At 41.3% G+C, this 21,351-nt stretch overlaps 1 protein-coding gene across 3 annotated transcripts in view; it reads left to right on the top strand.

Moving 5' to 3' along the window:
- Positions 1-21,351, top strand: part of LOC106585215 (uncharacterized) — an 88,375-nt gene that overhangs the window by 29,664 nt on the left and 37,360 nt on the right. For all 3 annotated transcript variants that reach the window (XM_045710804.2, XM_045710821.2, XM_082967522.1), the window contains 29 exons: positions 320-420; positions 512-630; positions 845-1,021; positions 1,138-1,169; positions 1,315-1,412; positions 1,517-1,545; positions 1,695-1,716; positions 1,837-1,864; positions 2,142-2,226; positions 2,664-2,810; positions 3,986-4,197; positions 4,520-4,620; positions 9,119-9,237; positions 9,452-9,628; positions 9,725-9,756; positions 11,109-11,206; positions 11,422-11,444; positions 11,553-11,574; positions 11,733-11,760; positions 11,951-12,035; positions 12,306-12,452; positions 12,914-13,125; positions 14,495-14,598; positions 15,524-15,642; positions 16,055-16,210; positions 17,561-17,775; positions 18,445-18,530; positions 20,496-20,632; positions 21,032-21,157. In XM_045710804.2, coding sequence (XP_045566760.2) covers positions 320-420; positions 512-630; positions 845-1,021; positions 1,138-1,169; positions 1,315-1,412; positions 1,517-1,545; positions 1,695-1,716; positions 1,837-1,864; positions 2,142-2,226; positions 2,664-2,810; positions 3,986-4,197; positions 4,520-4,620; positions 9,119-9,237; positions 9,452-9,628; positions 9,725-9,756; positions 11,109-11,206; positions 11,422-11,444; positions 11,553-11,574; positions 11,733-11,760; positions 11,951-12,035; positions 12,306-12,452; positions 12,914-13,125; positions 14,495-14,598; positions 15,524-15,642; positions 16,055-16,210; positions 17,561-17,775; positions 18,445-18,530; positions 20,496-20,632; positions 21,032-21,157 — 3,037 coding nt within the window. The remainder of the gene's footprint in view (positions 1-319; positions 421-511; positions 631-844; positions 1,022-1,137; positions 1,170-1,314; positions 1,413-1,516; positions 1,546-1,694; positions 1,717-1,836; positions 1,865-2,141; positions 2,227-2,663; positions 2,811-3,985; positions 4,198-4,519; positions 4,621-9,118; positions 9,238-9,451; positions 9,629-9,724; positions 9,757-11,108; positions 11,207-11,421; positions 11,445-11,552; positions 11,575-11,732; positions 11,761-11,950; positions 12,036-12,305; positions 12,453-12,913; positions 13,126-14,494; positions 14,599-15,523; positions 15,643-16,054; positions 16,211-17,560; positions 17,776-18,444; positions 18,531-20,495; positions 20,633-21,031; positions 21,158-21,351) is intronic.

Genomic DNA, 21,351 nt, shown 5'->3' with positions numbered 1-21,351 from the left:
CAGTCAGAAGGAAGTGTGGTTTAAAGTGTTGGAAATGCAGCAGAAATATATTGCAAAGGTCAGGAAAACATCAGGGAAGATCTTTAGGCAATAAATGTGCATGAACTTCTGTGTAGAAGAAGAGGTCATTATTGCTTTCAATTCATTTTCTCCTGTCAATCTGAGCAGATTCAGGCGCAGTCGTCCTCTTCCCTTCTATCGATGTCCTGCTCAAACCGTTCAAACGCTAGAGCGACATTACTAGGAAGATGCTCCCGGTAGAGGTCCCGCGTGGACCTCGTAGCTAGAGGCTTAATGATTTATATTTCCTTTCTCACAGACTGAGGGAGTTCAGCAATCAATTTGACCAAATGGACCAGATGAGACAAGAGCTGGTGGTCAAATACTTCATCCAGCCCTTCCTGACCAAAAACTCCTCAGGTTTGGAAGATAGCAACTAGAGTAAAAGCAGCAATCTGTTCCTCAACTTCATTTAATGTTTGGCCTTAACCAATTGGTCTCCTCCTTCCAGACTCTGGCTGTGTGTCCAACTCTAACAGCAGTGTGGACTGGCTGCAGAAGAACTTGGGGCGGTTTTCAGTCCTGCTGTCCCTCCACGACCTGTTGAAACTCAACACAGACTTCTCTCCGGTACGTCTCACTTTCTGCCGACTACGCCACTTTGTTTATACATACATATATTTTATTAATGACACAATAAATGGGTTGTAAAGCATTGTAGTTAAGTCTGTACATCAGTAATGTTTTCGTACATCAGTTCACCCAGGTTAAAATGTCAATTTTTGATGTTGGAGGAGGCGTTTTGAACATTACAATCTCTCTCTTTCCACCTGTCTCCTTCCAGTTGTCAGCCCTGGAGGTTCTCTCTCCAAAGCAGACTGCAGAGCTGGTGGTGTTGCCTCTTCCTGGTCTTCCAGGGAAAGATGTCATCATCAACACAGTGTTTGACTACCTGTCTAAGTCACCAAAGGAGAGGAGACTCCCTGAGTTCTTGTACCACCTCTCCAGGCTGTCTGTGGTGGTAATGATCCCAAAGATTATTAGTTAACAAACTTGAAATGTTGTCTTTGAGTTAACTGAAAAAAACATTGTAGTCTTGCCTCAATATGGCGATGTTAACATCTATCCTCTCCCCAGACTCCAGTCGGCTGCCCGGTCTACCAGACCATGTAAGTCAAACTTTAGACAATAGGTTGATTAGGCGATCCATGATATGCGGATCTAGTGATTACATAAATCTTCTCTATATTCATGTAAAAAGATTAAAGAGACCAATCTTTTAAAAAGCATTGTCTTTGTATTGGCTTTCCACAGTTTTGTCAGGCTGTACCAAGCCATGTCAGCATTACCTCAAGAGATGGAGCCAATCATCTGGGCCAGTGTTTATGACCTCACAGAATCTGCACCAATGGGTGAGTCAGGTGCACTGTCTTTTTCTCGAATCAGATTCCAGATATAATATGTTTTATTTTTTTACTCAATTTAATCTCTATGTATTTTGTTTTCATGTGAACAGATTGTGCTCTGGTGCCAGTTAACCAACAGGTAAGTCAGTTCATGTCTCATTAAAATGTTTCAAGATTGTTCTTTATGCTTCTTATATTACCCTGAACTTAGAATAGGGGGAATGGACAACCATGTGACTCGTCTAAGAGACTTTCCTTAATGATTATTTTGTGTCTCTTGTTTTCCAGTGTCCAGTGTCATCGCACAATGGTAAATTTAGTTTAGTAAACAACAAATTGATACTGTACCCTACCCCAATCTTTATCCCAGAACTGCACATTTAATCCAATATCAAACGCTCTGTATTCTTTTTTTTTAAATCTCTCTCAGCAACAAGAGTCTGTGCAAGTGTTGACAGGTACAGTAAGACGTTATTCAGACCAGACTAGGGTTGCAAAATTCTTGTAACTGTCCCAAAATTCATATATATATATATATTCTATTCCTGGTTGGAAACTTTCAAGAATAAGGAGGAAATAATCAAGTTATCTGGAATCTTCCAAAACTGGGCATTTTGGGAAACTCCCCAGAAGTTTGCAAACCTAGTCCATCCAAGTGATTGAAACAAACTGATCCTGATTGTGAGAGTTGGTTGTGAGTTTGACACTGATACTTCTGTCTTACCTGTGTTATAGTTCATCTCTACAACAGCTCTTGGACTCTGGGATCTCAACGGGACGTCTATGTGACTTCAGCATCAAACAATACGCCTGCTCACAGGTATGGGTTTAAATGTCTTCAGACAATCATGTTTGTTACTTATAGATTACTGGGTTTGTGCTTATAGCCTACGGCTTTCTGTATTTACGAGTCACAGAAAAAAACTCAACTTAACATTTCAATTAATTATAATCATTCACTGGTGGTTAATGTTAAGTACAATGGAAAGTGGCTTGTTTGGTCAAGCAGTTACAGCCGCTGACCACGGCCCCCATGTGTCATGTATGTCAGAGTCGGCGTGGATTCTAATCTGACCCACTGCCCTTTGACTCATCCCCTCCCCCATCTCCCCTGTCTTTCAAAAACGATTCTACCTCTTCATTAAAGCAAAAAACATAGGAAAAGAGTGGGACTGCAACTGCCGCACTGCTTAAAAATGTACCAAAAATGTGCAACTGAAGTAGTAATAGTGGCTAAAATACTTCTCTTTCCTTCAGCTGAAAGACCTCACAGCTGAGAACCTGGTCACACTGCTGAAATGTAAACTATCAGAGAACAACACATACTCCAAAGAGACCTGGAAGCTGTTCTTCACTAAAGCTTCTGCAGTTCTGGATCAGGCTCTTGTACTTCTCTCCAACCAGGTACGTCTGTTTCTGAAAAAATTGTGGCTAGCCAAAGAGTTTCCAAATAGAGTTGGAAACGTTTAGGTAAGGATGTGGTGTGTGGGGTCAGAGAAATAATTGAATTACAGAATTTGTTTACATGAACACATTCATTTTCCATTTTAAATGAGTATCTGCAGCTGATGGGATGACTTCTCTAAGCTGAGTGACCGTATGGTGTGTACACCTGAGAGAGCCGTAGGGCAGACTGAGCATCTACCATCCCACTATCAGATTAGGGGTGGTGGCAATTTATGCTTTTTGGCTCACACTTTTTATCTGGCATCACCCACTGATTAACTCTGGGGCGGCAGGTAGCCTAGTTGTTAAAGCGTTGGGCCAGTAACCAAAAGGTTGCTGAATCAAATCCTCGAGCTGACAAGGTAAAAATCTGTCGTTCTGCCCCTGAACAAGACTTTTAACCCATTGTTCCCCGGTAGGCTGTCATGGTAAATAAGAAATTGTTCTTAATTGACTTGCCTAGTTAAATAACGGTTACATTTAAAATTGTACCAAATACACTGACTGTTTAAAGCAAAACTACCAACACTATTATGGTGAACCTGAAGAATATAAATCAAATCTGAATGATTGAAACCCCCAATCCGGTAGGCTACACAACTCAAGTAAAACACAGTTGTCTACAATGGATTTGGTCACAATGACCCAGCAAATTACATTTGTTGACACTCAACCAGTAAAGCCTATGATTGGACATGGCAAAAGCCATTTTACAAACATCTGAATTCTGAAAGTCCCGTGTAGATGTATCTGTTAGAACAGGGATAGTTGGATAGGCTTCTGAACTGAAGGAGAGTACGCAGTTCAGTCACAACAGATAAGAGGTATTTTCAGAATAAAGCAATATGAATAAAACACATTAGTGAACCAGTGATTTGTAACTTTCTAATCGGTTTTCTGACCGATGCATGTATAATTTGGATCGGTTTGGGCTCCCGCGGACCGATACACTAGTATCGTAAACATTTGAACAGGGAACCGACAGTGCACCGTTATGGGTGAATCGTTACATCTCTATTAGCCATAGAATAAAGTATGCTAAATCCAAGATTAACCAACGCCTTTTAATATAGGAGTAGCATACAAAGACTCCATCTTGGAAATTCTAACCAATCACATCTCTTCCTCCCCAGTCCAAGCCTGTGATTGGCCCAGCAGTATCCCAGGCGCTGGATGTGATTGGAGAGATCCGGGTCAACAGACTGACTGAGGATCAGCTGAGAGACAGTGACGTCATCAGGAAGTGGTTCTCTGGGCGTCTGAGACTGTTCCTGCCGTCTGCATCAGGAGGGTTTCTGCACTGCCTCAGCACCAAGAACCTCAGCTGTGACTCTTACCAAGCTGTGTAAGTGGTTACTATTTGGGTTTAGGACCTTTCTTAGTGTGTCAGGTTGTCATAAAGTAGCCATTGGTTCCTCACAAAGTTAGATCCTTGTAACATAGGTATTAGGTCCTCGTAATGTAGGTATTAGGTCCTCATAAGGTAGGTATTAGGTCCTCATAATGTAGGTATTAGGTCCTCATAATGTAGGTATTAGGTCCTCATAATGTAGGTATTAGGTCCTCATAATGTAGGTATTAGGTCCTCATAATGTTATGTCCCTTAAATGTTAGTGTGTGTATAAGTTATAAGGAACTTATACACATTACTCACGTATCACTTTCAGGGTGAAGGAGTTTGGAGCCCAGTTTGATCACATGACCCTAGAGCAGCAGCAGCTGGTTCTGAAGGAGCTGGTCGTCCCCTTCCTGTCTCGATCCACAACAGGTAATCATCAGCTGATTGGATGTTTGTTTTTGATCAGCTGTCACAACGTTTTTTTCATGAGTTTGTTTATTTTCTTTTTATTTAACTAGGCAAGTCAGTGAAGAACAAATTGTTATTTACAATGATGGGCTACCAAAAGGCAAAAGGACTCCTGCAGGGATGGGGGCCTGAGATTAAAAATAACAAATAAATACAATATAAATATAGGACAAAACACTCATCACAACAACAGAGACAACACAGTGGGTCTTGCGACGGGTATACAATGATGACCAGTTTACAGAGGAGTATAGAGTGCAGTGCTGTGTCCTATAAGGAGCATAGTTGGCAAATCTGATGGCCGAATGGTAAAGAACATCTAGCCGCTCAAGTGCACCCTTACCTAACGATCTATAAATTATGTCTCCGTAATCTAGCATGGGTAGGATGGTCATCTGAATCAGGGTTAGTTTGGCAGCTGGGGTGAAAGAGGAGCGATTACAATAGAGTAAACCAGATTTAACTTTAGCCTGCAGCTTTGATATGCGCTGAGAGAAGGACAGTGCACCGTCTAGCCATACTCCCAAGTACTTGTATGAGGTGACTACGTCAAGCTCTAAACCCTCAGAGGTAGTAATAACACCTTTGGGAAGAGGGGCATTCTTCTTGCCAAACCACATGACCTTTGTTTTGGAGGTGTTCAGAACAAGGTTAAGGGTAGAGAAAGCTTGTTGGACACTAAGAAAGTTTTGTTCTAGAGCATTTAACACAAAATCTTGGGAGGGGCCAGCTGAGTATAAGACTGTATCATCTGTATATAAATGGATGAGAGAGCTTCCTACTGCCTGAGCTAAGTAGTTGATGTAAATTGAGAAGAGCGTGGGGCCTAGGATCGAGCCTTGGGGTACTCCCTTGGTAACAGGCAGTGACTGAGACAGCAGATGTTCTGACTTTATACACTGCACTCTTTGAGAGAGGTAGTTAGCAAACCAGGCCAAAGACCCCCTCAGAGACACCAATACTCCTTAGCCGGCCCACAAGAATGGAATGGTCTACCGTATCAAAAGCTTTTGCCTAGTCAATAAAAATAGCAGCACAATATTGTTTACAATCAAGGGCATTGGTGACATCATTGAGGACCTTTAAGGTTGCAGTGACACTTCCATAACCTGAGCGAAAACCAGATTGCATACCAGAGAGAATACTATAGACATCAAGAAAGTCAGTCAGTTGATTATTGACAAGTTTTTCCAACACTTTTGATAAACAAGGGAAAATAGAAATAGGCCTATAACAGTTAGAATCAGCTTGATCTCCCCCTTTAAATAAAGGATGAACTGTAGCTGCCTTCCAAGCAATGGGAACCTCCCCAGAAAGGAGAGATAAGCATGGCGATGATAGGGGCAGCAACCTTAAAGAAAAAAGGGTCTAAACCATCTGACCCAGATGTTTTTTGGGGTCAAGTTTAAGGATCTCCTTTAGCACCTCGGACTCAGTCTTTGGCCTGGTTTGCCTGTAGAGAGAAACTTTGTAGCCGGGCAGGGGAAAAAGATGGAGAAGCATCGGGGATAGTCACATTAGAAGGGGTGGGAGATGAGGAACTTTTGGATGGGCAAGGAGGCATGGCTGAGTCAAATATGAATCCTGACTTAATTAAGAGGTGATTAAAGAACTCAACCATTTGCTTCTTGTCAGTAACAACCACATCAACATTAAGGGACATGGGCAGCTGTGATGAGGAGGGTTTATTCTCCAGGTCTTTAACCTTTTTCCAGAACTTCTTGGGGGTTAGACCCACAGAGAGAGAACTGCTCCTTAAAGTAACTAACTTTGGCCTTCCGGATAGCCTGAGTGCACTTATTTCTCATTTGCCTGAACGAGAGCCAGTCAGCCTGAGTATGCGTGTGCTTAGCCTTTCGCCAAATGCAATTCTTGAGGTGGAGTAACTCTGCAAGATCACGGTCGAACCAGGGGCTGAACCCGTTTTTAATTATAATTTTCTGTATGGTGACGTGTTTGTTAACAATACCACTGGAAATATAAAAAAAGAAGGTCCAAGCCTCTTCGACAGAGGGGATCAAGCTAATTCTATATATTTTTTTTCACCTTTATTTAACCAGGTAAGCTAGTTGAGAACAAGTTCTCATTTACAACTGCAACCTGGCCAAAATAAAGCAAAGCAGTGCGACAGAAACAACAACACAGAGTTACACATGGAATAAACAAGCGTACAGTCAATAACCCAATTGAAAAAAAGAAAGAAAGTCTATATACAGTGTTTGCAAATGGCATGAGGAGGTATGGCAATAAATAGGCCATAGTAGCAAAGTAATTACAATTTAGCAGATTAACACCGGAGTGATAGATGAGCAGATGATGGTGTATAAGTAGTGATACTGGTGTGCAAAAGAGCAGCAAGGTAAATACAAACAATATGGGGATGAGGTAGGTAGATTGGGTGGGCTATTTACAGATGGACTATGTACAGCTGCAGCGATCGGTTAGCTGCTCAGATAGCTGATGTTTGAAGTTAGTGAGGGAAATGTATACCATTTTACAGAGGCCAGTTCATGAAGGAAGGCTTGCTCATTAAAGTTTTTTAGCAAGCGTCTATGACAAATCAGGATAGGTCGTTTCACTGAGCAGCCATTACGAACAGGCTGTAAAACAGTGATCACTAAGGTCATTGCAGAAGACACCAGACTGTTACCTAGCAGGATTATTTGTGAGGATAACATCGAGGAGAGTAGCCTTTTTTGGGTGTTTGGAGTCATACCTTGTGGGATTGGTAATAATCTGAGAAATATTTAGGGAGTCCCATTGCTTTAGGACTTTAGGTCACCTAGCAGGACAAATTCAGACTTAGTGTAAGGGGCCAGGAGAGAGCTGAGGGCAGGTAGGGTACAGGCCGACGCTGATGGAGGACGATAGCACCCAGCAACAGTCAACAAATTGCTATTTGAAAGTTTAATTTTTAAACCAGCAAATCAAATTGTTTGGGGACAGACTTGATGGAGACGACCGAGCAGTGAAGTTGATCCTTGGTAAAGATTGCCACTCCCCCACCTTTGGAAGATCTGTCTTGCCGAAAAAGGTTACAACCAGAAAGGTTAACATCAGTATTCAAAACACTCTTCCTTAACCACGTCTCAGTAATGACCAACACATCTGGATTGGAGCTGTGAACCCACACATTCAATTGATGCATTGTAGGTAATAAGCTTCTAGTGTTAACGTGCAGAAAACCCAGGCTTTTACGACAGCAGAAATCAGTGAAGCAGATATCAGAGCACAAGTCAGAATTGGGCCTAGCAACAGTAGATGGGTGTACATGCACATTTCCAGATATCATCAACAGTAATACAATCAAGGCACGGCATATGACAGGGAGAACTCTGCAGTGCTGATTTATGACATCTGAATGTGCATCAGATTGCAACAAGATCATATTGTACAGCAATTTCATCAGGTAACATGAATACAAAGCCGGCGAGAGCTGGTTAGAATAGGCTGGGAGGCCAAAAGTCTGTGTAACCAATAGAGAGTCAGAGTCCTGAGTGTGGGAGCAAACATAGTCTGTCCCACAGTTGGGTAAAGAAAGTTTGTAGACAACTAAGTATGCAGGAGTCCTGAGGCAAATAGCAAAATGCACAAGAAAAAAACTAAATATATAACGACTTGGGGCTTGCCTTTGTTCAGAGTCACTCGCCCCAACAGTGCGTGTGTGATGGAGGCTAGTGAAAGCTCGGGAGAGAGGGGGGAGTGTGGTGGGGGTACCTGTACCAGACAGGGGGAGACAGGCCAGGGCAGACGGTGAACAGATCGCCAGGTGGAATCCAAGCAGCAGTGCAGCAGGCAACGGGAGTAGGTGTAACACCCACTTGGGAGAAGCTTTTATTTCTGGAGGCAGATTTCTTGAGGAAAATGCCAGTGAATGGTATTTGAACAGCAAGAGGGGGCTTCAGAGGATGCTTCAAAGATTCTTGCCACTTGTTGGGCCCAAAGACCTCGACACCTTTTACTTTCAGTTCCAGGTTGGAATGGTGTCCTCAGGTCTCTGCAGTTTTTTTTGCTAGAGCACCCTCTGCATAGCTTGGAAAAATGAAACCAGTATGTTGCTCTCTCTCGGGAACTAGAGTGAGGCATCCAGATAGGAGGTTAGCTAGCGCCGTTAGCATCATTAGCATTAGCTAGTAGCGCCAGCATGTTAGCTATCATAGTATCTATCCAGCAACAATATTGAGGTTAAAAACGAAATAAACTATGTTAAGTCATGCTGACTTCGTAAGATAGGTCAAATCAGACTGAAATAATTAACAGATGGAACGTACATTTCTGTGACTAACTTGCTAACTTTAGCTTGCTAGCTCAGTGACCGGTGATGCCCATCTTCCTGTTTATAGTTAATGATATATAAAAACATTCTACAATGTACCTGCACATTTGGATAGGTTTAGACCAGTTGAATGCTTCTGTTTTGATGTTTATGTCTGTATGTTAATAACCCTCTTCCCTCTAGACTCTGGCTGTGTGTCCAGCTCTAACAGCAGTGTGGACTGGCTGCAAAAGAACTTGGGACCATTTTCAGTTCCGGTGTCCCTCAGGGATCTGCTGAAACTCAACACAGACTTCTCTCCTGTATGTCTCACTTTCTGCCGACTACGCCATCACAATTATGCATAGATATTTGTCCTTATAATATATAAAACGGGTGTTTTGATGCCCTTCATGTAAATAAATTCTAGAAACCTGAGTCTATATCAGAAACATGTATGTTTTTTGACTCATCTGATAGGTAAATTGTATTTTTGGTTTGTTAGGTTTGATAACCTTCTTGTCTCCTCCCTTCCAGTTGTCATCCCTGGAGGTTCTCTCTCCAAAGCAGACTGCAGAGCTGTTGGTGTTGCCTCTTCCTGGTCTTCCAGGGAAAGCTGTCATCATCAACACAGTGTTTGACTACCTGACTGAGTCACCAAAGGAGAGGAGACTCCCTGAGTTCCTGCAACAACTTGTCAGCCTGACCAAACAGGTACATCTCTCTTCTGTCCTTGTCTACAAAAATACATTCTTACAGATAATCATTTATACAAACCAAATACTAACCTTAACCTTTTTCTGCCTTTAGGAAAATATCCCTTGTGCCTCCTACAAGATCATGTAAGTAGTACGGTACCTATAGATAGGGTGTCCATCCACTCTGCTCAGAGTGGGTGAAAATGTGCTTCGGTGATTAAATTTCTCTTCCTTATGTTACAAAATACATTTTACCAAGACGAATATGATTATTTATATTCTGAATCGTTCAGTGGGGTCTTTCTATAAGGTATAATTAACATTATATCCAAAAAGTCAAATTTTGTAACCTAATACAGTGTCTTCAGAAAGTATTCACACCCCTTGACTTTTTCCACATTTTGTTGTGTTACAAAGGGGAATTTAAAATAGATTTCATTGTCATTTTTTTTGTCAACGATCTGCACAAAATACTCTGTAATGTCAAAGTTGATGAAAAATTCCAACATTTGTCAAAAAAAATTATGAAAAATAGAACACTCATATACAGTATCTTGATTAGATAAGTATTATAGTTATATATCGTATTCAACCCCTCTGAGCCAATACATGTCAGATCACCTTTTGTAGCGATTACAGCTCTGAGTCTTTCTGGGTAGGTCTCTAAGAGCTTTTCACACCTGGATTGAGCAACATTTGCCCATTATTCTTTAAAAAAAAATTCAAGCTCTGTCAAATTGTTTGTTGATCATTGCTAGACAACCATTTTCAGGTGTTGCCTTAGATTTGCAAGCAGATTTAATTGAAGAAAAAAAAACTAACTCGGCCACAAGGGAACATTTACTCTCTTCTTGGTAAGGAACTCCAGTGTAGATTTGGCCTTGTGTTTTAGGTTATTGTCCAGCTGAAAGGTCGATATCTATCTTTCCTCAATATTGTTTTATATTGAACCACTGGAATTGTGATACAGTGAATTATAAGTGAAATAATCTGTCTGTAAACAATTGTTGGAAAAATGACTTGTGTCATGCACAAAGTAGATGTCCTAACCAACTTGCCGAAACTATAGTTTTAACAAGACATTTGTGGAGGGGTTGAAAAACCAGTTTTAATGACTCCAACCTAAGTGTATGTAAACTTCCCACTTCAACTGTATGTGAGGTTTTGACCATTGTTTTTGTTAAAGGCGTATCTCCACAATCATTTTACCCATTGGTCAAAAGATGCGTTTTTGTTTTGATTGGACTCCCTACCATAGATGTTTCTAATGACAACTGCATCTCTTCCACGTGAGGACATCCCACGAGACATCCCATGAATGACCAATTTTGTGCCAGAAATGTCACCCTATTCCCTACACAGTGCATTACTTTTAACCAGGGTCAATAGGGCTCTGGTCAAAACGAATGCACTATGTAGGGAATAGGGTGCCATTTGGGATATACTCATGTAAAATAGAACTTAAAAATGCTCCTGTTGTTGTTGTGTTTATTTAGTTTCACCAGACTGGACGAGGCCGTACCCACTGTTACCATGGAGATAGAGTCAGCCCTCACCTCCAGCAAGACGGCTTTACTACAGACCGTCCAATCAGGTGAGAGACGGGTTTTAATAAACAACACTGGATTCGATTGGCTGAGTCTATTTCCTGTGTAGTGCAATACTTTTGAACAGGACCCTTAGGGAGCACCATATTGGTTCCATAGTATTTTGGCCCGTTTATTATTTTTTATTTTTTTCATGTTAAACATGTTACGAAGAATCACCATTACTGCCTGAAATCTTGCCAGTTTTATTTTCCCCTCACAGGTTGCGTTGTATACAGTGGAGAGGTGAGTATCTGTTTGTTTGAGTTCTGTCTTACAGGCTGATGTGACTGTATGATTTATCTGGATACTGCATAGCAGATTGGAACTCATTACATCTCATCTTTCCCTCAGTGCAATGTCACCCCAGTTAATGGTACGAGATATCTGATTGATTTTGTTTTTTGTGATATATTAATTCACCAAACATTGATTATTATATTATTGAATTGATTTCATAGTGATCAATAATTCCTTGCATTCCATTGACTATTATTCAGAAAGAACTAATTGTTCGTTACGTATTGTTTACAGAGACAAATGTTTGTGCTGGCGTCGACAGGTGAGTTATTCAAAGATCCTTTCTGTTAGCTTCAGTTTTTTTGTGGGTTTTTTTACGTTTCAAAAAAAACATCTGTTCATTTGCGTTAATTGGTGACATGGTCTCAAACCGTTTCTAGTGCTGCTTTCACGTCTCTTCTTTCCATCATATTTCCAACAACCATCTGAATATCTGTTGTTGATTCCTTCAGCACTGCTCTACAGGGTCACCTAGACAACGGGCAGATCAGCGGAGTCCTCTGTGATTTCAGCGTCGATGTTTACGCTTGTGGCTCGGTACGAAGGATTCTTCACAACTGTCACGTTTCTGTTCAATTTTTGTTGTTTTTCTAGTAGAACAACCACAGAAGTGACCCAGATGTTCTTGTGTTTTGATTGGTCTGACCTTTTTGTTGTTGGTTTCTTGTTTCTTTGCTCTCTACTGTAAAGCGTCTCTGGGTCCTTGAAAAGCGCTATATAAATCTCATGTATTATTATTATTCTATATTATTAGATGATATGATTTGTACATGTTTTTTCTCTTTCTGTCCCTTCTTTACCCTCCAGCTGTCTGTGTTGACATCAGATAACTTGGTGAGCCTGTTGAAGTGTAAGCTGTCTGGTAACACCAGCCACTCAGCACAGATCTGGAAACTGTTCTTCTCTAAGGTCTCAGTGGTTCTGGACTCAGCCCTGGATCTCTTCTCCAACACCGTGAGATAAAACTCTTACCTATTCATATCACTCTTATACTGTACATATAAACTTACTGACTAATTATTACTGTATGTAGTTCCCCTCTTATACTGTACATATAAACGTACTGACTAATTATTACTGTATGTAGTTCCCCTCTTATACTGTACATATAAACTTACTGACTAATTATTACTGTATGTAGTTCCCCTCTTATACTGTACATATAAACATACTGACTAATTATTACTGTATGTAGTTCCCCTCTTATACTGTACATATAAACATACTGACTAATTATTACAGTATGAAGGTCCCCTCTTTTGATCTGGCTTTTATTTGGTTTTATTTTCGAAAAAGAAAAGGAGACATTATTTTCATACTACCAGTAGATCTGCCAAGGTCCCAAATATTATTGTGAACGCCGACATTCAGTCATTTCCTGATTATGAAATTGTTTTTTTAACCATGTTCTCCAGACACTAGACCCCAGCTCTCCAGCAGTGTCCCAGGCCCTGGATGCTATAAGAGAGGTAAGGCTGGACAGCTTCAGCCTGGCTAGTCTCGGAGATCAGAAAATCATCAACCTCTGGTTCAACACCAGACTCCGTCCCTTCCTACCTGCCGTCTCCACTGACTTCCTGTCCTGCCTCAGCACCAAGAACTTCAGCTGCTCCGCCTACCAGACCATGTACGTATTAACATTACTATATATAATATAATATCACCTACCAGACCATGTACGTATTAACATTACTATATATAATATAATATCACCTACCAGACCATGTACGTATTAACATTACTATATATAATATAATATCACCTACCAGACCATGTACGTATTAACATTACTATATATAATATAATATCACCTACCAGACCATGTACGTATTAACATTACTATATATAATATAATATCACCTACCAGACCATGTACGTATTAACATTACTATATATAATATAATATCACCTACCAGACCATGTACGTATTAACATTACTATATATAATATAATATCACCTACCAGACCATGTACGTATTAACATTACTATATATAATATAATATCACCTACCAGACCATGTACGTATTAACATTACTATATATAATATAATATCACCTACCAGACCATGTACGTATTAACATTACTATATATAATATAATATCACCTACCAGGTGATGAAAGGCCCTTTATCTACTTGCCCAGAGTCAGATTAACTCGTGGATACCCTTTTTATGTCTCTGCATACAGTATGAAGGAAGTTAAGAGGTAGTTTCGCGAGCCTAACTAGCATTAGCGGAATGAATGGAAGTTTATGGAAAGTTCCAGTCATTATGCTAACACATGTTAGCAATTGCGCTAGCGATAGTTAGCAACTTGCTTCAAACTCCACGCAGAGACATAAAAATGTTATCCAAGAGTTAATCTGGCTCCAAGACATGCAAACCTTTCACCATTATAATAACAAGGGAGGTTAGCATTTTGAGGGGGTATGATATTTGTGTGTCTGTAACTTTCTCTCTCATCACTATTCACAATTTTTTCAGGACTATTCATAATTATGGTAGCATCCACATGAATGTAGGCATGTTTAGAAACATATTATATTCTTATTTACAATAAAAGAGACTCCAAAATAGCACTACATTATTTACCATTCATTTCTATTGGGCACAAAATAATCTGAAACGCAACCAAAACAAACAGCAGATGTATCCAACAAGTTTGTAGAGTGATAAACTTTATGTAATCATTGCGTACTAGGAATATGGGACCAAATACTTAACTTTTTACTGCTCTAACACACATATAAGTGAATTTGTCCCAATACTTTTGGAGGGACTATGTACAAAAAAATAGTAATTTCTGAACGGTTCACCCGGTATAGATACAAACATCCTCAAATTTAAGCCAGATGGTCTGCACTTTAAAAAATTCCAAATCCTGTTCTGCTGCATCAAATGTTACACTGCAACAACTCTTCATTGTGGAGGTGATTGAGTTGTGTCCGAGATGGCTTTGTAGCGATAACCTCTAACCCCTTTGTCTTTTCCCTCAGCGTTCAGATCCTGAGCAGCCACCACTCAGCCATGGACCAGTCCAGACAGATATCAGTCTACACTACCTTCATAGAGGTCTTTCTCTCCAGGAACAACACAGCAGGTACTGACCAATAGGAACTGAGTCTCACCAGGTACTGACCAATAGGAACTATGCCTCAGCAAGATACTGACCAATAGGAAATTAGCCTCAGCAGGTAGTGACCAATAGGAACTGAGCCATAGCAAGTACTAACCAATATGAACTGAGCCTCAGCAGGTACTGACCAGTAGGAACTGAGCCACAGCTGGTACTAACCAATAAGAACTGAGCCTCATCAGGTACTGACCAATAGGAACTGAGCCTCAGCAGGAACTGACCATTAGGAACTGAGCCACAGCTGGTACTAACCAATAAGAACTGAGCCTCATCAGGTACTGACCAATAGGAACTGAGCCTCAGCAGGTACTGACCAGTAGGAACTGAGCCTCAGTGGGTACTGACCAATAAGAACTGAGCCTCATCAGTTACTGACCAATAGGAACTGAGCCTCATCAGTTACTGACCAATAGGAACTGAGCCTCAGCAGGTACTGACCAATAGGAACTGAGCCTCAGCAGGTACTGACCAGTAGGAACTAAGCCTCAGCGGGTACTGACCAATAAGAACTGAGCCTCATCAGTTACTGACCAATAGGAACTGAGCCTCAGCAGGTACTGACCAATAGAGTGCTGAGCCTGAAGGCCAGAGGGCGCATTACTTTTTCTATAGGCCCTTTTCCAAAGTAATGCCTTGTAGGGAATAGGGGGGCATTTCAGACACAGCCATTGTCAGTCAAACTGCTGTGTAAATAACACAAACACACTTCTGAAAGTGTTATCTGGAGAGTTACTATGGGATCTTCAATAGACTGGCACTGAAACACCAGCAGGGACTTTTCTCTGACTGTGTTCTCTGACTGTGTTCTCTGACTGTGTTCTCTGACTGTGTTCTCTAAATGTATTCTCTCTAATTGTGTTGTCTAAATGTGTTGTCTGTGTGTTCCCAGACCCCAGCTGTAGCTCTGACACCCTGAACAGTGAAGACTGGCTGCTGAAGAACTTCAGAGGATTCTCTGCCTTCGCCTCCTTCAAGGACATGCAGAGACTACTGACCACCTTCTCTGTGGTAACTGTCTGTTGTCCTGTTGTCCTGTGGTAATAGTCTGTAATAATGTCTGTTGTGTTTGTACTGCAGATGGAACCGTTACACCAGCTAACAGTGATAGTGTCTGTAATAATGTTTGTCTGTAGTTATAATGTGAGTTGTGTCTGTACTGCAGATGGAACCGTTACACCAGCTAACAGTGATAGTGTCTGTAATAATGTTTTGTCTGTAGTTATAATGTGAGTTGTGTCTGTACTGCAGATGGAACCGTTACACCAGCTAACAGTGATAGTGTCTGTAATAATGTTTTGTCTGTAGTTATAATGTGAGTTGTGTCTGTGCTGCAGATGGAGGCCCTGCCCCAGCTAACAGTGATAGTGTCTGTAATAATGTTTTGTCTGTAGTTATAATGTGAGTTGTGTCTGTGCTGCAGATGGAGGCCCTGCCCCAGCTAACAGTGAGACAGTTAGCAGAGGTGTCCTCTAGTCCAGACCAGCTCAGCTCTGCTGCAGACGTCACCATGCTGATGAACTACGTACCCAACATCCTCTTCACTGACTTCTTCAATGACTTCTCTCTAGCCATCACCGTGAGACAAGCTCGTCTGTCTGTCTGTCTGTCTGTCTGTCTGTCTGTCTGTCTGTCTGTCTGTCTGTCTGTCTGTCTGTCTGTCTGTCTGTCTGTCTGTCTGTCTGTCTGTCTGTCTGTCTGTCTGTCTGTCTGTCTGTCTGTCTGTCTGTCTGTCTGTCTGTCTGTCTGTCTGTCTGTCTGTCTGTCTGTCTGTCTGTCTGTCTGTCTGTCTGTCTGGTTTCCATCACCATGAGACAAGATATTACATGGTTGCGTTCTATATGACACCCTATTCCCTATATAGTCCCATACAACACCCTATTCCCCATATAGTCCCATACAACACCCTATTCCCTATATAGTCCCTATTCCCTATATAGTCCCATACAACACCCTATTCCCTATATAGTCCCATACAACACCCTATTCCCTATATAGTCCCATACAACACCCTATTCCCTATATAGTCCCATACAACACCCTATTCCCTATATAGTCCCTATTCCCTATATAGTCCCATACAACACCCTATTCCCTATATAGTCCCATACAACACCCTATTCCCTATATAGTCCCATACAACACCCTATTCCCTATATAGTCCCATACAACACCCTATTCCCTATATAGTCCCATACAACACCCTATTCCCTATATAGCCCCATACAACACCCTATTCCCTATATAGTCCCATACAACACCCTATTCCCTATATAGTCCCATACAACACCCTATTCCCTATATAGTCCCATACAACACCCTATTCCCTATATAGTCCCATACAACACCCTATTCCCTATATAGTCCCATACAACACCCTATTCCCTATATAGTCCCATACAACACCCTATTCCCTATATAGTCCCATACAACACCCTATTCCCTATACAGTCCTATATTACACTCTATTCTCTATATAGTTCTATATGACACCCTGTTATATTTTTTGCACAAATATGGAATAGGGGTGCCATTATATCATTATTCAATATGGAATAGGGGTGCCATTATATCATTATTCAATATGGAATAGGGGTGCCATTATATCATTATGAAGATGGACTATTATTCAACTGTCTTCCATTATCTGTTCTCTCTCTCTGTTACCTATCCTCTTCCTCTCTTACCTTTCCTGTCCCTTCCTCTCTCCTTTCATCTCTCCCTCCCTCCCTCTCTATCCACCACTCTCCCCTCCATCTCTCCACCCCACTCCCCTCCATCTCTCCCCTCTCTCTCTCTCCACCCCTCTCCCCTCTCTCTCCACTCCACTCCCCTGCATCTCTCCCTCCCTCTCTCCATCCCTTTCCTCTCCCTCTCTCCACCCCTCTCCCCTCCCTATCCCCCCTCCATCCCTCTCTCTATCCCATAGGGTCAAGAGTCTAAGTTCCCAGTGGCGGTGCGTTCAGCCATGCTCCAGCAGGTGTTTGAACGCGGGAACCTATCAGACCGCTCTGTTAGCGACCAGGAAGTACTCACCTGGCTTCAGAGCAGGCTCCGCCCACTGCTGATCAACCTGTCCCCGCTCCACGTCGCCCCCCTCTTCAGTGTGGTCGCACAGAGGAACTGCAACATCGGACAGCAGCTGTAAGAGACGGACTGATCTTTAGGCTTCGTCCCAAATTGCAACCTATTCCTTATAAGCTACGGTCACAAGTAGTGCACTATATAGGGAATAGGGTGCCATTAGGGATGTGTCTTAGGGTAAAGTAGTGCACCATATAGGGAATAGGGTGCCATTAGGGATGTATCTTAGGGTAAAGTAGTGCACCATATAGGAAATAGGGAGTCATTTGGGATGTACCCTGAGTCAGTAGTGATGTTGATGTGCAGGGTGTATCTATCTTAAATCTTGCTCTGTATCACGTGAGACTGTAGAAGCATGTTTTCCTGTATCTTTGACTGATCTCAAAGTGCTCAGGGTGGCGGGGGGGGGGGTTGCAGAACCTGGGGTCTTTCTGTAACGCTCCCAGACAGTCACATGTCCTCTACTCCCCACCATGTCTGTCCTTCCTACTGTTCTCCCACCATGCCTCTCTCCCCCTCTGTTTCCAACTGTCTGAATAAAGAGTTAAATGTACAAGATCTATGTTAGATGATAGTGTCAGGTGGGGGTCATCTCAGCAGAAGAGCAGAGGCGGGACTGTAGAAGCATGTTTTCCTGTATCTTTGACTGATCTCAAAGTGCTCTGGGTGGCGGGGCAGAATATTTTGATGACGGGTATGTTTAATTTCTGACATGTTTGTCTCTCTAAGGGTGGAGGTGCTGAATGCCACCCTCCCTACACTTCAGGACAACACACAGAGAAACATCTACGATCAAATCACCCTCTCCCTCCAAGGTACTGACTGACATCCACAACACATCCACTGGAAATAGAAATACTGCAGCATACTATGAAACTGTAAATACTACAGCACACTATGAAACTGTAAATACTGCAGCACACTATGAAACTATAAATACTGGAGCATACTATGAAACTATAAATACTGGAGCATACTATGAAACTATAAATACTGGAGCATACTATGAAACTATAAATACCGGAGCATACTATGAAACTGTAAATACCACAGCATACTATGAAACTATAAATACTACAGCATACTATGAAACTATAAATACTGGAGCATACTATGAAACTATAAATACTACAGCATACTATGAAACTGTAAATACTGCAGCACACTATGAAACTATAAATACTACAGCATACTATGAAACTATAAATACTGCAGCATAACATGAAACTATAAATACTACAACATACTATGAAACTATAAATACTGGAGCATACTATGAAACTATAAATACTACAGCATACTATGAAACTATAAATACTGCAGCATACTATGAAACTATAAATACTACAGCATACTATGAAACTGTAAATACTGCAGCACACTATGAAACTATAAATACTACAGCATACTATGAAACTATAAATACTGCAGCATACTATAAAACTCTAAATACTGCAGCATACTATGAAACTATAAATACTACAGCATACTATGAAACTATAAATACTACAGCATACTATGAAACTATAAATACTACAGCATACTATGAAACTATAAATACTGGAGCATTCTATGAAACTATAAATACTGGAGCATACTATGAAACTATAAATACTGGAGTGTAACCGATGTGAAATGGCTAGTTAGTTAGCGGTGGTGCGCTCTAATAGCGTTTCAATCGGTGACGTCACTCGCTCTGAGACTCGAAGTAGGGTTTCCCCTTGCGTTGCAAGGGCCGCGGCTTTTGTGGCGCGATGGGTAACGATGCTTCGTGTGGTGTCAGTTGTTGATGTGTGCAAGGGTCCCTGGTTCGAGCCCGGGTTGGGGCGAAGAGAGGGACGGAACCTACACTGTTACAGGAGCATACTTTGAAACTATAAATACTGGAGCATACTATGAAACTATAAATACTGCAGCATACTATGAAACTATAAATACTACAGCATACTGTGAAACTATAAATACTGGAGCATACTATGAAACTATAAATACTGGAGCATACTATGCAACTATAAATACTGGAGCATACTATGAAACTGTAAATACTACAGCATACTATGAAACTATAAATACTACAGCATACTATGAAACTATAAATACTGGAGGATACTATGAAACTATAAATACTGGAGCATACTATGAAACTATAAATACTGGAGCATACTTTGAAACTATAAATACTGGAGCATACTTTGAAACTATAAATACTGGAGCATACTATGAAACTATAAATACTGCAGCATACTATGAAACTATAAATACTACAGCATACTATGAAACTATAAATACTACAGCATACTATGAAACTATAAATACTGGAGCATACTATGCAACTATAAATACTGGAGCATACTATGAAACTATAAATACTACAGCATACTATGAAACTATAAATACTGGCACATACTATGAAACTATAAATACTGGAGCATACTATGCAACTATAAATACTGGAGCATACTATGCAACTATAAATACTGGAGCATACTATGAAACTATAAATACCGGAGCATACTATGAAACTGTAAATACCGGAGCATACTATGAAACTATAAATACTACAGCATACTATGAAACTATAAATACTGGAGCATACTATGAAACTTGTCTTGCTGTAACACCAAGCTTAACACTTGGTTTTTCATATTTTTATATCGTGATACTCATTACTCAAACAACTTATGATCGTATTTGTTGTTAGTTTGTCATATTGAGTTTTGACCACAGAATTTCCTGTTAAGGATATTTGAATGACAGTCCTGTCCCTGCCCCCCTCCCAGGCTCCTCCCCACTCCGTTGCTATGGCGCAAACTACAACCACAGTTTCTATGGTTACCTGGAGAGTTCCTTCCTGAGTTTCGGCTTCCCCAACCTGACCACCTTCCTCTCCCTCATACCCCATAGCCAGATGGAACAGGTGAGGTGTGTGTGTGTGTGTGTGTGTGTGTGTGTGTGTGTGTGTGTGTGTGTGTGTGTGTGTGTGTGTGTGTGTGTGTGTGTGTGTGTGTGTGTGTGTCACAGGAGGTTGGTGGCACCTTAATTGGGGAGGACGGGTTCATGGTAATGGCTGGAGCAGAATTGGTAGAATGGTCTCAAATACATTAAACACATGGTTTCCAAGGTTTCCATGTGTTAGATTCCATTCCATTTGCTCCGTTCCAGACATTATCAAGAGCCGTCCTCCCCTCAGCAGCCTCCACTGGTGTGTGTGTTTGAGACAAGGCTTTAAGAGGACATAGATAAGGATGATGATGATGAAGGTGTGTGTGTGTTTCCTCACCTCTCTCTCTCTCTCTCTCTCTCTCTCTCTCTCTAGCTGGTGAATTCTCTGCCTGTCTCTGACCTGGGTCGTTTCCTGCGCCGCCCCAACGTTGTCGACGACGACACAAAGCTCTGCCAACTCTACAGCAACTACACCAAGACCCCACTGTTCCTGGGGACTGTACGTACACACACACACACACACACACACACACACACACACACACACACACACACAACTACTGTGTTACCCGTGTGAAACACCCACTACACACCACTTGTCTCCTATGCCATCCATTCACCAGAAAGGCAGAATCCAAGAGGAATCTGCCACTAGAACACACCCACGTTTCCTCTAAACTTTATTCATATCTA

Source organism: Salmo salar, chromosome 02, assembly GCF_965601325.2.
Source record: "Salmo salar chromosome 02, fSalSal1, whole genome shotgun sequence".
Lineage (NCBI taxonomy): Eukaryota > Metazoa > Chordata > Actinopteri > Salmoniformes > Salmonidae > Salmo > Salmo salar.
The sequence above is the reverse complement of the archived record's forward strand: the minus strand, read 5'-3'. Positions and strand labels throughout refer to the sequence as shown.